The sequence below is a fragment of the Schistocerca cancellata genome, chromosome 9, assembly GCF_023864275.1.
Source record: "Schistocerca cancellata isolate TAMUIC-IGC-003103 chromosome 9, iqSchCanc2.1, whole genome shotgun sequence".
In the NCBI taxonomy this organism is placed as follows: domain Eukaryota; kingdom Metazoa; phylum Arthropoda; class Insecta; order Orthoptera; family Acrididae; genus Schistocerca; species Schistocerca cancellata.
In genome coordinates, this window is record NC_064634.1 from 436737168 (window position 1) to 436755111 (window position 17944).

General features: G+C 41.5%; 1 protein-coding gene across 1 annotated transcript in view; it reads right to left on the reverse strand.

Annotated features, from left to right (window-relative positions):
* Positions 1–17211: 17211 nt before the first annotated feature.
* The window catches only part of LOC126100915 (NADH dehydrogenase [ubiquinone] iron-sulfur protein 8, mitochondrial), a 28973-nt gene continuing 28240 nt past the window's right edge, over positions 17212–17944 (reverse strand). Inside the window, exon 5 of the mRNA XM_049911582.1 lies at positions 17212–17547. Coding sequence (XP_049767539.1) covers positions 17416–17547 — 132 coding nt within the window. The 3' untranslated portion in view covers positions 17212–17415. The remainder of the gene's footprint in view (positions 17548–17944) is intronic.

Below are 17944 nucleotides of genomic sequence, written 5' to 3' on the forward strand. Positions count from 1 at the left end.
AATATTGCACTGGCCAAATATAAATGTGTATATGGGGGGGTTGTGAAAAGTGAAAGTAAAAGACTGTGAAACGCAACAGTGTACTGTAGACCCCCCTAGTTTTTCAGCCAGCACGTCGACACCGAGGACAAAAAAAGAAGAATAAAAGCAGGCAGAACTGTTACACGTTCCTAGTCGTAAATGGATTAAGGGTCAAATGCATTTTTGGCATAGTGTTTCTGACAGAGAAGGATGCAAAACTAGACTTCTCTTGAGCAAGTGCTATCTGACTATCGATGGTGAAGATGTAGGTTTCATAAAGGCAAAAGCTGAACATTCTAAATATTACCAAAGCTTAACAGTGACGTTTGCTGAGATGAAAGCTTCACAAACTAGTAGTTAGCCACCTTACTGTGGTACTGTGAAGAATGGAGATCACATAAATGAGATAGCAGTTGAATCTTTAACTTGACACACAACAGCAGGCCATACTAAAAGAATTATTACTGAAGTATATACATGTTTTTAATAACAAGCATGGTATTGTAAGTACTTACCAATATCATATGGAAGTATTTCTACTCAAAATCTGCTGCCAAGCCTCATATTCCATCCCATGAACACAATAAAAGGTGGTTACCATAGAGATATAACAGTTCTTACAATGGAAAATTATAGAACTACACTCCTGGAAATGGAAAAAAGAACACATTGACACCGGTGTGTCAGACCCACCATACTTGCTCCGGACACTGCGAGAGGGCTGTACAAGCAATGATCACACGCACGGCACAGCGGACACACCAGGAACCGTGGTGTTGGCCGTCGAATGGCGCTAGCTGCGCAGCATTTGTGCACCGCCGCCGTCAGTGTCAGCCAGTTTGCCATGGCATACGGAGCTCCATCGCAGTCTTTAACACTGGTAGCATGCCGCGACAGCGTGGACGTGAACCGTATGTGCAGTTGACGGACTTTGAGCGAGGGCTTATAGTGGGCATGCGGGAGGCCGGGTGGACGTACCGCCGAATTGCTCAACACGTGGGGCGTGAGGTCTTCACAGTACATCGATGTTGTCGCCAGTGGTCGGCGGAAGGTGCACGTGCCCGTCGACCTGGGACCGGACCGCAGCGACGCACGGATGCACGCCAAGACAGTAGGATCCTACGCAGTGCCGTAGGGGACCGCACCGCCACTTCCCAGCAAATTAGGGACACTGTTGTTCCTGGGGTATCGGCGAGGACCATTCACAACCGTCTCCGTGAAGCTGGGCTACGGTCCCGCACACCGTTAGGCCGTCTTCTGCTCACGCCCCAACATCGTGCAGCCCGCCTCCAGTGGTGTCGCAACAGGCGTGAATGGAGGGACGAATGGAGACGTGTCGTCTTCAGCGATGAGAGTCGCTTCCGCGTTGGTGCCAATGATGGTCGTATGCGTGTTTGGCGCCGTGCAGGTGAGCGCCACAATCAGGACTGCATACGACCGAGGCACACAGTGCCAACACCCGGCATCATGGTGTGGGGAGCGATCTCCTACACTGGCCGTACACCACTGGTGATCGTCGAGGGGACACTGAATAGTGAACAGTACATCCAAACCATCATCGAACCCATCGTTCTACCATTCCTAGACCGGCAAGGGAACTTGCTGTTCCAACAGGACAATGCACGTCCGCATGTATCCCGTGCCACCCAACGTGCTCTAGAAGGTGTAAGTCAACTACCCTGGCCAGCAAGATCTCCGGATCTGTCCCCCATTGAGCATGTTTGGGACTGGATGAAGCGTCGTCTCACGCGGTCTGCACGTCCAGCACGAACGCTGGTCCAACTGAGGCGCCAGGTGGAAATGGCATGGCAAGCCGTTCCACAGGACTACATCCAGCATCTCTACGATCGTCTCCATGGGAGAATAGCAGCCTGCATTGCTGCGAAAGGTGGATATACACTGTACTAGTGCCGACATTGTGCATGCTCTGTTGCCTGTGTCTATGTGCCTGTGGTTCTATCAGTGTGATCATGTGATGTATCTGACCCCAGGAATGTGTCAATAAAGTTTCCCCTTCCTGGGACAATGAATTCACGGTGTTCTTATTTCGATTTCCAGGAGTGTATCATTGTCACCTTGTTGTAACCTTATATTAGCAGTACCCAAGCCCAGTGGTAATGTCTGTGTTGTAGATGAACAACTATAAAATTTTCATGGTGTTAAGATCCTTACAAGCACTGATCTGAGACCCTCGCATGGCATTCATATTTCCAGGAAAAAGCTAGAAATTGTGTGTGTTAACTTTTGGAGTAAATGTAAGTTAAGTGTATCTCTGCATTAGACCTTTAATTAGGACCTGATCTATTGGACTAAGCAGCTTACATGTAGGTGAAATGTTAATAATTACTCCTCCTTGGGAAGAATGTATTGATTTACTGGTGACGACATTAAAAAGTTTTCAAATGCAGTAAATCTCCAAAAATCAAAGTTCAGGAGAGACAAGATCATGTTTATGGGGCACGTGATCTCTTCCACAGGTATAACATTGGATCTAAATAACATTTGAACAATACAGAATTGTCCGATTCCAAGAAATACGAAACAGCTTATAGCATTCCTGCGATTATGTTCATTTTTATAGACTTTCTGCTTGATCAACTTCTGAAAAATAAAGCACTATTATGTTTATTGAAGAAAAACCGACATTGGAGTAGGTCAAAAGAACTTTCAGGTGGACTCTGAGGCAATCTCACACACACTAGTGAATTCTGAAATTTTGTATCACCCTGACTTGTAAAAAAAAGAATCTGTATTGTCAATGATGGCTCTTTCTGAGCCATGGGATCGTGCCTGTTTCAATTTCATGAAGAAAATGGTAATTGTGATACTTGTGTAATAAGTTTTGCTAGCATTACACTCTCTGAACATGAATGGGCCTATTCTGCCACAGCGTTAGAAACCCTGGCTTAGTTTGGGCATTTAAATGATTAATTGCTATATTTATGGCAAACATATTGAAGTTTTCTGTGATCACCAAACTTTAAGTTTTCTTATGATGTGTGAACTGCTTAATGCACACCTGGCATGTAGATTCCAATTCTTACATGAATACAATTTTTAAACAGAACATGTCTGTGGAAAGGACAATGTAGTAGCAGATGCTTTCTACATCTACATCTACATTTATACTCCGCAAGCCACTAAACAGTGTGTGCGGAGGGCACTTTACGTGCAACTGTATTACTTCCCTTCCCTGTTCCAGTCGCATATGGTTCGCGGGAAGAACACCTGCCGGAAAGCCTCCGTGTGTGCTCGAATCTCTCTAATTTTACATTTGATCCCCTTGGGAGATATAAGTAGGGGGAAGCAATATATTCGATACCTCATCCTGAAAATGGAAAGTATTTTTACACGAAACCTGGACAGCAAGCTACATCGCGATGCAGAGTGCCTCTCTTGCAGAGTCTGCCATTTGAATTTGCTAAACATCTCCGTAACGCTATCACGCTTACCAAATAACCCTGTGCTTTGTTTCGGTTAGCTCAAGAGTTTTATTGATAAAAAGACAGTAATTACAGACAATATTTCTTGAATATGTATAAAAATATGGCAGCTTTACAGGATGCTGACCATTGGGGGAAGAAAGTTAAGTAACTTATTTCACAGGATCCCACTGGAAAACTAATGCACCATCACAAAATAAATAATACTCTCTTGATCAATAGGCAAAATGTGCAGTCTGTCACTGTGTTTGTATTCCCACTGCATGTGAAAATACTTTAATTTAGTATACACATCACGCATGGGGACATTACAGTTCAGCAAAACGTTTGAGAAAGAAAATATTTACAGTTACTTTCCTAACATGCAAAGGCATGTGCAGCAGCTATTGAAAACCTGTATGATATATCAGAAAACAAAGCACGAGACAAACGTTGCCACACAAAACAGCACCCTATATTATCAGGGACACAAAATCAGTGCAAATTTTATCTATCAATATTGCAAGTCCATTGCCTTCAGCTAAGGCTCGGGTAAAATATCTAGTAGCACTGGTTTCCTCCTCCCCCCCCCCCCCCCCAAAAAAAATCGGATTATATAATACAGAATCTACCACTGCAACTCTGATTATCAACAGAATTCTAAATGGCTATATACTGATTACTGAAAAGCTTCCTACCCTACTTTTCAACAACACATCAAATTTTGGTGGTAGAACATGGAAAGAATTTTTACACGAACACCAAGTCAAACAAATTCTAATGTCAAAATGTCATCCAGAAAGTGATGCAATCTGGAGAATTTTTTCAAGAGTAACAAACTCATGCACACTTATGCAACTATTCAACAAACACACTGGGTAGAATGTCTTGGGCTATTCGAGCAAATAAACCATTTGTCAATCTATTCTGCACAATATACACCAGCTGAACTTATATGCAAAAGTAAAGGAAAGAAACAAGTGGACACATCATCTTCTACAGGTCCCAAGACAGGAATGTTCTTGGGGAGATGAAGTGCGGAAGATGCACTCTTGAGAGGAGCTTATTGTGATAAAAAGTTACAGGTAGGAGACTGTGTATGTTTGAGAACTCACCCAAAATCTTTTCTTCAGAATAAGAACCATAAATGGCAACTGCTTCACACCAGTCCTTACAAAATCATCAGACTTCCACACGAAGAAAGCTATTTGCTGGCCTATGCCAGAATCAACAAAATAAAGATACTACATTTCCATCACAAGCTTAAGAAATATCTACACTAGCAATTAATTTTGTTTATCTTTCACTAATATTTGTTAATACATGAGCAATCAGTTGTATGTCAGTAGTTAAATTGTGGTGCTATATACAATCTTGTACCATATTTATACATAGATTCCACATGGACTAGGGGAAGTCTGTCCGCAGTACTATTACAAATATTCTTTGCGTGTGGATAACTTTGACGACATGTGCATAGATTACACAGTCTTTGCTGCAGTATTTAAACGTATCTGATGAAGTGAATTCCGGGCACTTATCTGTCTGTCTCACAATGCCTGACTGAAACATACATATGTAAATAATAAGTACTAGAGACAAAAAGCAATAAGACATTCTTCGTGTTAGTATGTACGTTATTCGGTCTGTAAACTATGGCACTTAAAGGCTACCTGCTGTAGTACTCTGGAAGGTCAACGTAGAGTGTCATGATTTGAATAACAACTTCCCACTAACTGTGGTAATTTATTAGAATTACTTTGATGGTATGTGATTTAAAAGTACTACACGTGTGTTCTCAAAAAAGGAAGATATTTTTATATAAAGCTAGATCAGTCAGTGTGTACATAATTTATTCTCTCTCTTTTCATAGTGTTAACTATTCAGCTGTTAGAAATATTTGTCTTTTGTAGTACCTCTGAACTAAATAAAATCATAGCTTGGTACATGAGGGTAATATGCCTTCACTACTATGATATGAGGGGGAAATTTTGGATTTGTATTAATGGTGTTCAAAGTCCAACAAATAACTATTATTAAATATATGTTGCCTTTGAACAATTGCATTTTAACTTGGCACTTCATGAACACCAAATAAATGTTTTGCTCTGGTTGAGCTCACACACTGTCCTTTCTGTGTTCTGAAGGAATTCTGTTCCTAGATTTGATTTTAATTCAAGATAAGATTATCTTGAAAACTATACACGGGTAAAAATAGTGGGTAAGACAAGTTGGGTGCGGCGGAGGGCACCTTTTAAATCTTAAATGGAAACCAATTTTTTTTTTTTTAGTCGCAGATTTGGATTCTCCATAAAAAAGTAATGAAGTTTTGTCTGAAACATTTTTTTAAACCATTGACAGATTGCGCTGAAATCGAGAAAAAGTAAAATTGGGGAAGAACTCTGATTTACTTAGAATTATCTGAGAAAGACGCATCAAATCGATACAAAATGTGCACCAATTCTTTCGTTACACCAAATTAAGATTATTTTTGTACAAAATGTACTTACCGTACTTTTAGCATTACACAGGAATGACGACATGGACACAGTAGAATGATGTTCCCATGGGGTGTTTCACTAGCGTTGAGTCCCCTTGCCTCTCACAATTTGGGGTGCTTAATTAATGAAATTAGCCCCATTTGCTTCAGTGCACAAAGTCAATCATCTGCTAAAGTTGTCCACAGTTTTGAGCAGCACATCCCGGGGTATGGCTGCACACGCTCTTCGAATGTGTTGCTCCATATTATTTTGGTTGTGAACTATCTTTCATAAACAATATTTTTTAAATAACCCCACAAGGAAAAAAAAAAAAAAGAAGATGTCAGGTCTGTTGAACATGGAGGCCACTATATTGGTCTGCCACATCCTATCCACCAACCAGGATACCATAAATTTAGAACATTCTGCACATTTTAAGCATAATGGCGAGTTGCTCCATCCTTTTGGAACCACATTTGTTGCCTAGTTTCTAAATCGACATCTTCTATTAGCTCCAACAAATCATCGAGGAGAAGTTGTAAATAAGATTCCACAGTAACATTTCGGTAAAAAAAATACGGTCCTATCAAGTAACCGTTTAAAATTCCACACCAGACGATTAACGACCATTTGTGTTGATTGTCAATGGGTCTGTGCCAGTGTGGACTGACAATCATGACAATTTAATTCACCATTGTTTTTGAATGTGGCTTCATCGGTGAACATAACGTATCTAAAAATATCGTTGTCACCTCTTATCATTTCCAAGGCCCTTTGTCAGAAATGCACACCTATATGCATATCTTTTGGCATTAATGGCTGTCAGTGTGATATGATACACATGATATTTATGTGCATTCAAAATCTTGACAACGTTATTCCAGTTTGTCTCTGAATCGCAGGACTACTAATTTCGGGATCCAGTTGAACACAGGTGAGGGTATGAGCGTCATTTTCATTGTATTCGCGATGACGAGGTGGACGGTGCATGTATCCATTTCAAGCTCGTGGAGTGCAATTTCAAATAAGTTTTTCGCTTGGATGTTGTCTGCTTGGGAAACAATCCACATACAATTGCAGAGCTGTTATGGCATTCACCTAAAATTAACATATCAACCTCTGTAGGAGGATAGTGAGCCATGTTTTGCTAAAGAATAATTTACTTTCGTCTGTTGATGTTTACGGTTCACAATCTGAAAGCAAAGTGACATCTGATCGCACTGCACTGACCTTCATACTGCGCCATAGTTCGCAGTTTGGCCGTGGTAGCGCCACAGTCGATTGAGTAATGCAATTGTGAAGAGTTCCTTAACGAGATTTTAATACCGTTCCACCTCCCTCCATCAAAAACTGTGGCAGGTAGGATACTCTTAATTTAGAGTAATGAAAGAATTGGTGCACATTCTGTATCGATTTGATGCGTCTTTCTTGGATCATTCTACCTAAATCAGAATTCTTCCCCAATTTTACTTTTTCTCGATTTCAGGACCATCTGTCAATGGTTTTAAAAAAATGTTTCAGACAAAACTTGATTACTTTTTTATGGAGAATCCAAATCTGTAATAAAAATGGGGGTTTCCATGTAAGATTTAAAAGTTGCCCCCCATCCCACCCAAGGGGGCGGGGGCTGGAGGTCACATGTAGTATCATTTGATGTCCCCCTTTGAGCTTACGAACTTGTCTAGCCACTATTTTTACCCAATGTATAGTTTTTCAGAATCTCATCCAAATACTTTGCTTGTACTCTGTCGCACCAGAATACTGCGTTCCTTGGGAGCAACATTAATACAAAGTTTGTCAGTAATAAGTGTCGAATGACTGTGATACAGAGAACTGTTCTTGAAATCTTGTAAGGCACTGGTAGCATGTGTTGAAATAGGCAACCACAGCATTACACCAACAGATACCATGCAAAAAATTATGCACTTTGAATCAAGATCACCAAACTGTCTTCACACTTGTTGTGCTGTGTGGATTCGAATCCTCTCAGAATGTGGTGAGAAAGTTTTATTTGCACTAGCACTCACTAAATAACAGTGGTGAACCAACAACAACAATAGTACTTTGGTGTGGAGTAGCCAACAACCCAATCTCCTTCCAGCAAAACTCTATAGTCGACGCGGAATATTATGCATGCTACCATTGACTAACTGTACAGTAAATAGAGAAAAATTTGCCCACAAGAAAGATTTCCCAGTTCATATTTGGACATTACATTTATAAGACTGCTCATTCAAAGCAATAAACAATTTAAGTCTGAATCCAATGGAAGTTCAAGCAGGCCTCTAAAAATGAGATATAAAATGTCCCCCTGAGCTAAACACAGAGCCATTTCATGCACTGAAGTCATTCTCTGTTATTCTTACTTATGTGAAAGATTGTGTGTTAATGAAATTAATTATTTTAGCACACCTTATGTTAACTTGTTCATTATGTAATTCTTATTCTTCTGTACAATTGTTACAGGTAACCTGATTAAGATAAGAGTACATGATGCCTTCTTGAGAGGCAACCAAACTACATTGAGGCATCCTGTCTGCTATTCTGGTCATCAACCCCACTGTCCGGATCTTGTTCATAACCACATGTCCTTGTGTTGCCAATAATTGTTGTCTACATCCCGTCCTTGGGTCAATCTTACCTCTCCTTTGTCAGCTGAACATCTGACAACCAGAAAAATCCAGGATCTCCTAACTTCTGATATCTATAGTCATAAAATATGAACTAAAATAATTTTCTTACTATATTTAAACTGCATGTTATGTGTCACTTATACCATGCTATCTGTGTCAATAAATGAACTAAAAAACAATGACAATATCTAAAGTCTTATACATCTATGTTGACTTTATAATACAAAAAATGTTCAAATGGGTATAAATTGCACAGGCAGTGAATTGTAAACATATGTTACTTTTCTGAGCATTATATTTTGCTAAGTTAACTTGCCAAGAATGATGACTAGAAGATTCATCTTTTATACTGTATTTCATACTGAATTTTAAATGAATGTGAATTTATTTTTGCAATTACTTGTGCAGTTTTTAATCATATTAAGTGTTGTCTGAAGGGCCCGTCACAGTTTTTTTCTGTTTTCCTGATGGCTGCAGCCAAATGGGGGCACGGGGTGGCAAATTTACTTGAATACATTACTGAACATAGAACTAAATCTAGATTTTAACCCTTAATGCTACATTATGACACCTGGTATTCTACTGTAAAATTTTATCAAATCTGTAGCTCAGAATCACTGGAATGAATGTCATGATAAAGAGAACATTCCTTACGATACTGACATTTTATTTTTTTTCTGTTGTTTGGGTGCAACAACTGAGGTCATAAGAGCTCATGTCAAAATCTTACACCATCATGATGAAAAGAACCTAAAAGTGACTAAACATTAAGCCCAATCAGCGGAAGGAAAGACAGCTAAAGACACGGACTTTCCCTTGGAGAAAGGTCCACAAAATTCGCCATAGAGGCGGCCGAGTTCCTGCAGCAAAGATTAAATGTCCTTTGTCTTACTGTTACAGTTGATTAAAAATAAAGCATGGTCAACAGCCTGTGTTATTCACTAAAAAGGCCAATAACTCTATGGCAAACACTGGAACGCAAGTGCTTAAAAAAAGGGCATTCTGTCAGGAAATGGCGAACTGTCATAAGTTGAGGGCAATGAGCACAAAGTGGTGGGTGAACACCACTTAACAAATGGCGATGGCTAAAAAGATAGTGCCCAAACACACAGTGCCTCCATCGAGACTGAGCAAGCGACAGCTTTCCTGGACCCATTGCACTAAGGGATGACTGTGTACAGTACACAGAGGTTCTGAAGGGCACTGTGAGAGAGCAGATGATGCAATAGAAAAGCCTGTGTTGCCAGATGTACTGCATGACCTGATACAGAGAGAAGTGCTCTGCTGTAAAAGCTGAGCAGTGTTCAGGAAACTGATACCATAAAATGTCGGTGCCAATGCCAAAGACTCACCTGACACCAGTCCAAAAGTGTACACAAAGGTCCTATCGCAAGTTCCATGTGAAGGTCGAGAAATGTACAGCGATAGAATGAGGCTGGAGGAAGCGAATGAAGGCCAAGGTGAACATAGGCTGCTGCATGAAGCCAAGGTGATAAAGGGTTCACACTCACTGGGAAAGTGGCAGGTAGTGTGAATTTAAGCTGCCAGAGCGAAAGCCTAAAGCGACCTCCAGGAGGTAACAGAGATGAGGCATGCGCCCCATATAAGCGATCAAAGGAGTCATTGAAGAAGGAGGCATAGGATGGGTACAGGCATGGTAGACAAACGGCACACATATCTGCTAAGGAGAAAATCACAGGGGCATGGCAGAGGTAGTTTGGTAGCTTCTGGTAGTGTAAAAGGCACCAGTGGCCAAACAAATGCCCCAATGGCGAATAGCATTGTGACGGCATACAAGGGATGGCTGTGCAGATGCATTGTCGATTAGTTTTGAATGGACAAGGGACTGGTACAAACAGAGGAGGGTGGTCCGATCCTCCAGGAAATACTGCTGAGAACGTGTACGACAATGAGGGACCACGTACAGCGGGTGGCTAGATAAGACACATGGGAGGACCAAGAAAGTTTACAATCGAGTATGAGCCCCAGGAATTTAGCAGTTTCAATGAACAGAAGAGCAACAGGCCCAAGATGTAAAGACAGTAGAAGAAACCAATTGCACCGCCAGAAATTCATACAAACTGGTTGCCAGTGGAAAAGCGAAAGCCACTGTCAGTTATCCATGAGTAAAGACGATTGAGACAATGTGGAGACGCCACTCAAGGAGACAAGTCTGTGGAAAACTGCAATACGTGGCAAAATCGTCAACGAAAAGGGAGCCGGTGATGCCCGGCAGGAGACAGGCCACAAGTGAGTTAATGGCAATAGCAAAGAGGATGACACTCAGGAAAGAACCCTGAGGCACACCATTTCCCTTGATAAAGGTGTCCAACACGGCAAAGCCCACAGAAGACCCACGTGTAGAGTGCACATAGGATACAAACTCCTCCAGAAAACCATTCACGGCATGGATTGACAAAGTGATGAGATGGTCATCTGTAGGCGTGCTCAAAGTCCACATTGTGCAGTGGCTAGTAAATTGCAAGAGTTCAGCCACCATATCAGCCGGCCATGAATCATACATTCCATCATCTTGCAAACACAGATGGTGAGAGAAATGGACCAATACCTAGAAGGAATATGTTTGTCCTTACTGGCTTTAGGTATGGATATTGCAGTGGCTTCACGCCACTGTCTAGGAAAAATGTCCGCTGCCCAGATGCGATTGTACGTATGACGGAGAAAGTGCTTGTCCAAAAGAGAAAGGGTCTGCAACATCTGAATGTGAACGTCATCAGGCCCTCGGGCGGAGGATCGGGATCCACTGAGAGCATGATCTAGCTACCTCATAGTGAAGGCAGCATTGTAGCACTCATGATTCTGAGAAGAGAATGGTATCACTAGTGTTTCCTCTGCTCATTTCCAGTGGAGGACGGCGGAGTTATGGTGGGTGGGGCTCGAAATCTCCACGAAATAGTGGCCAAGGTGTTGGAGATAGCAGTAGGGTCCACTATGACATCTGATATGGTCAGGATACAAATTTGGGTATGGACTTTGGTCCCAGAGAGCTGCCTGAGGTTAGCCGGGAGTGGAACTGTTAAAAGAACTAGTAAATAAAATCTAGCAAGCTTTTTCGCTATCCCGAAGAATGCGATGATACCGTGCATGCAAATCTTTATAGTAAATGCAGTTTGCCATTGTAGGATTATGGTTAAAAATGCAGAGAGCACATCTCCGCGTGCGAATGGTGATGTGGCATGCCTCAGTTCACCAAGGGACTGGGACAAGGTAAGGTAAAGAGGAAGTGCGAAGAATGTAATGTTCTGCAGTGTAAGGATGACGTTTGTGAGATATTCTACCTGGTCTTCACAACCGGGGAAATTTTGTTCATCAAAGGTCGCCAAGGAGGAGTAAAGCCTCCAGTCGGCCTTAGAAAGTTGCCACTTTAGTGTGCATGTAGGTGGAGTATGAGTCAGGAATCTGATAGCACATGGGAAATGGCCACTCAAGTATGAGTCAGAGAGAACAGACCACTCTAGACGATGGGCAAGTTGGGCAGTGCAGAAGGAGAGGTCTGAATGGGAATAAGTGTCCATGGTGTCTGGAAGGAATGTGGGTGCTCTTGTGTTAAGGTAGATGAGGTTAAAGTGATTGAGGTCAGCCAAATGGACACCTCTCTGACAGGTTCTGGGAGAGCCCCATAGGGGATAGTGCACATTAAAGTCACCAAGCAGCAAAAAGGGGTGAGGATTTGCCCAATAAGCTGGAGAAATCTGCCCTGGTGGCACTGAATGATGGGGGGATCTACACAGTACAAAATGAAATGGTGACGCCGGGAAGGAAGGTGTGGACTGCAACAGGTTGAAGCAAGGAAGTCAAGGAGGTGGTTTGACTGAATGTAATCCAGGATGAGCAGCATGACTCTCCCATGAGATGGAATGCCTTCCTTGGAAGGGTGCGGAGTGGAGGGGGGGGGGGGGCGGGAGGAGGGAGGAAGGTCAAAGTGGACTGGAAAGAAATGTAAGAGCTCAAAGCAGTCCTGAGGACGTAATTTTGTTTCCTGGATGCTGTGATTCCAAGAGCAACCGTATATCCTCTGTGGGATTGAAGGCCAGGAACATTCCACTGAAGGTGAGTCGATGACAAGGAAAGGAGAGGAGGGAAAAAAATGGAGAGGTGCCACCTTGATGGATGCTGACTGCCAGCCTTCGAGGATGGAGGATAATGCTCCACGATATCGACAGAGGCAATGGCATTCCCCCTGTCAATCTGCAGAGTCCAGGGCAGGAAAATGGTTGGTGGTACGCACCAGTGACATGGAAGTTGGCCACATGAGGGTATCACTTGGCGAGACCATTGAAGAGAATCACCAAGTCAGTGAAGGAGAAGACCACATCCCTTTGTTAGATTTCTTGGAGCCATTCTGGTCGTCAGGGGAAGACTCAGATGTTTGTAGGCTGGAAGGACATAAGAAGTCTCCATGGGACTATTTCTTGTGTCCTTTCCAGCCTGCCAGTTGTGTAGCAGGTGACTCCACCCCATGAGGCAAAAGTTTGGTGGCTTTTTACACAGCTGGAGGAGGATAGGGGATGCTACCGTGACACTGGACAATTTTACAACGACATGTCTGCATGGCGATGTCCTCCATGAGCGAGCTGTAGCAAGAACAGTACTGGAAATGCCACATGGTAGAATGCAGGTTTTCCGACTAGCCAACAACGTGCGAGTAACCATGTAAGGCATTTTTTCCTTCATCCGGATCTCCTGGATGGTCTGCTCATCAAAATACATGGAACAATCTCAGGAAAGGACTGCACAATCTTCATTGCAATTGATACTATGGGGAGAAGGAGGCAGACAATCAAATGAGCATCTCTACCACAGGTTACACATTTGGCCAAGTGTCAACAGCACATTCAAGTGTGGTGGTAACGATGACACTGGTAGCAGCAAATCGGGTTCAGAATGTATGGTCTGACTGTGATAACTTCATAGCCCGCTTTAATCTTTGACGGAAGCACCACTCTATCAAAAGAGAGAGAAAGGGGGCTTTGCGGGCACTAAATATGCATCTACCTTTTTCATCACCTGATGGACTACAATGACACCCCTATCAGACTATTGAGCACGCTAGTGTAAATAACACCATGGGACGAATTCAGTGTTTGATGGTCCTTAACACGAACAGGGTAGCTGTGGAGGAGTGAAATCTCAAGCAGTTGTCGTGCTTTAGAATCAGTAGTAGCCTCCAAAACCAAAGTGCCATTGCATAAACAAGAACAGGATTTCACAGGCCACTGAGTAATGAACGGATTTACTGTGGTGAAGAACTGACTATCTTCAGTACATGAAACCAGAAGGAATTGTGGTGCAGCTGGGAGGGTCTTTGAATTGTGAGCATCATTCCGTTTATGTTTAGTAGATGTTGACTGAAGAATATAATTGGCTCACTGCGAGAAAAATCCCCATGATTGCCTGCATCTCCAATGGGGTGCTACTTCCAACTGGAGGCCACCCCCTTCCCCCCCCCTTCCACCTCCTCAGAGGGGGGCACATCTGTCTTAGGCGACTTATCAGATTTTTCACACCTCAGGTCACGCCTCAGGAACACCTAACAGAGGGACCAATTGGCGATTTGGGAAAGTAGCTGCTCACGCAATCAGCTCTTCCTGGTCCTGGCCTGTACCAAGGGGTACATGCAAACCGAATCTGTCGACCCGGGGCTGGGAATTGTGTGTTACCCTGTCACCCATTACGTTTCAGACATGTGGACTGACCTTCAGGAGCATGCAGGTAGGAAGAAGAAAAAAAGAGGAACCTCAAATGCCGAAGTGGAGGAAGGATAGGAGAAGGGGAGTGAAGAAAGACAAAAAGGAACAAAAGACAGTGGAGAAACTATTGTGATGTCGGCTACTGAAAATGTACAACACATTTGCAAAAACATCACAGACATGTTCTCCAAGAGAGGAGAAAAAAAAAAAAGGAAGGGGGACAGACATGCAGCACAGAAAGGGATGAGGTGCTGCACAGGCTGGATCTTCATGATAGCCAAGCATGAATTCAATGAAGAGTGATGAGCCCTATAGGAACCATAGTGATTTACTGAACTTCTTTCAGGGAACAATTATTATTCTGTAATAAAATAACTGTTTCAACAAAACTACTTTATGTTCCTTTTACAATGGCTATGTAACTTTTATGTCACTTCTTCAAACTCCTGAGTGAAGTGATGTTGAATGGTGCATCCATGTACTATGGTAAGATACTGTCTCTGTCATTCAAGGGGGCTGTGCAGCAAAACACACTATTTTAAGCAGGTAATCAATTTCATCTTTGTATAATAAATGTCTGTGAAAGATACTTTTTTGTTAAAATAATAGAAATGTGTACCCTTCTTTGAGCCTCAGTAATGTAAGGTTTCGTTGTTCCTGTAATTTGCATTTTTAGAAAATAATGTTAACTGCACTTTTCCCTCTTTATTTGGGCAGCATAGTACAAAACCCTACATTCCTGCACTAATGCTGTTTATTGTGTTAAATTCTTGGTCTGTAAATTAGCTGGAAGTAACCAATTCAGTGAGGGCACACTTCTTTTTTCCATTTCAATACTGGTGAATCGAGCCTGCAGTTAATGTTTATAATGAAGTCTGATTGTGGTGGTGATTGTTATATTTCTTTAAACTGAAAATTAACAATAACCCAATTTTGCATCACTAAGCTCACTGCTTTCCAATGACATCATGCCCTGCAGCCAACTATTGTATGAGAATGAAATCAAACTCACATGAGTAAAGAAATTTCTTACAGAATCATTTTATGCTAGAAGAGTGAAAGATCCAATACCTTCTTTCTAATTTTGTAAATACATACCGTATTTACTCGAATCTAAGCCGCACCTGAAAAATGTGTTTACGGCCTGTCCCCCGCTCGCGGCATGGCTTGCTTCTGTGCGCGCTACCGCCGCTTACAATTAAAAAAAAGAGAGAGGAATCATTTCATTAGCAAAACAATGGCAAGAGACTGCTATTTGTTGTAACTTACACTGCTGCTTTCTTTGATAATGATCAACAAGAACCAAATAATAGACTGCTTTTGATAGAAGACGTTCTGACCGAGAGTTCAGCGAAAATTTTTCTCCGTTTGAAAATCTTTGCAGACGCCTCTTTAGTACTTTAAATTCTGGACAGAAATTAGAGACATCTTAGATTTAAAAATCTAGTCAATTGCCGTGCTTCATTTCTGACTGTATCACTATTAGGCATAAGAATAATACGAATATAAACATGACACGATACGTATATTCTTCCGCGTTTGCTGTTGTATCACCCTAGTTTCGTAGTTTATTAGGCAGACAGGATTTAAATGAGATAGCAGCAAACAGGAAAGAATACATGGCAAAATGTTTATATTCATGTTATTCTTATGGCGAAGAGAATACTGTATGTGATTCACAATTCATGAAAGTTCCTATTAGCAACCATCTCTTCTCACAGGTTGAAAAAATTCAGAACCTAGAGTTGGCCATATTGACAAACATCCCAAACAGTCTTGCCAGTCCGATTTTCGTAGTACACTGAAATGCTGCTACATTCAAAAATGAACAATACGGAATTTCTATTTACTTCGTTGGATAATGTATAAAATGCAGTGGTCAAAACTCGGGGCGGAGAAGAAGGCTCGTCTTCCACCTTTTTTTTTTATATTTCTTTACTGATGCGGAGGTTTTGGCGCCAGTATTTGTCTTTGTGCCTGCAAAGAATGCCTGTGCAGCGCTACATATTTTCGACGGCAGAAGTTAGTTGTGGCGGCACCTACCAACATTTTTCAGAACTTCCGCTTACTTTGCACTCGATTCTAAGCTGCAGGCGGTTTTTTGGATTAAAAAAAAAAAAAAAAAACGGAAAAAAGTACGGCTTAGATTCGAGTAAATACGGTATGTTTTCTTTTCTTGCTGGCAATGTGGTGTAGGCTTTCTTCCATAAAATTATACTCTCATAAATAAATTTAAATTCACGAAAATCCGTACCTGAGGTACAGGATCAAATACACAGTCCTTTAACCAAATGTATGTTGGTGGTAGCTGGATCATTTTTCAGTTTCTGAACTTACTCAATAGTATTTCACAAAAAAGATACCTTCTTCTCTTTATGGATTCCAAATAAATCTATGGACAGTTTTCACAATACTTGCACTGGTAACAAATCTATCAGCATGCCTTAAAATGGCTTCAATGTGTTCCTTTAATGTGACCCGGTGGGGCTCCCAAACACTACCAGCTCTCAAGACGAGTCCCAAAACTTTTCTGTGTGCAGTCTCCTTTATTGATGGGCTACCCTTTCTTAGAATTCTATCCATAAACCAAGTCCACCATTAACCTTCCTTACAACTGACTTTACGTGCTTGTTTCCTCTCATGTCACTTCCTGTTCTGTAGCAGATGAAAAGAAAAACAAATTTCCAGCAATTATGAAATATGATCCTCACGTCAAAATGGACAAACCTTATGTTAAAGAAGCCGGATTATTAAAAGTAAATTCTGGACTGATGGAATGGATGGTTGTGAAAAGCAAACAGGCCACATATCTCTTAATTAAAACTCTAAACATTTTAGCCAACACAAAGTAGGTCCATCAAGGAGTCTAGTGCAGCATCACACATGCAATGATTACGTGATGAGGGCACAAAACTGAGGGAAATTGAACTGTAACACAGAGAGCGACTTCTGTAATTTTTTATTGTGAATGCTAAGTGGAGACACTAGTAGTTATAGGTCATAGTTGAATTGCTATAAATAATGGCTGTCACAAACAGCAATTTATTTCTTCTTCATCAACAACTGATATACACACATCAACAAGTGTAATAACACAAATTTCTTAATTTTTTGCCTACTTAATATAATACACATTACAAATAGCTGCTTATCGGTACAAGTGATCCGCCTGGATATTTGCCGCAATTTCAGATTCCCACTTATCACCATTGTTCAACAGTTTTTCCTTGTTGTACAACAATTCCTCGTGAGTTTCTGTAGAGAACTCAAAATTTGGGCCCTGGAACATAAAGATACCATATTTTGATAATTTGGGCAGTTAAGAAACAACCTACAAAAGTCATGGAATAGCAATATGCGCATATACACACGATGATAGTATAGCTTACACAAGATATAAAAGAGTATGCATTGGCAGAACTGTCATTAGGTTTCCAATGTGATGGAAATTTACAGCCTTGGAATTGAGAATGGTAGTTGGAACTGGATGCATGGGCAATTAAATTTCAGCAATTTTTAGGATATTCAATATTCTGAGCTCCATAGTGTCAAGAGTGTGCCAAGAATATCAAATTTCAGGCACTACTTCTCATAGTAGTGATACAGTGGCTGACAGCTTCACTTAATGACCAAGAGCAACAGAGTTCGCAAAGAGTTGTCAATAGTAACAGACAGGC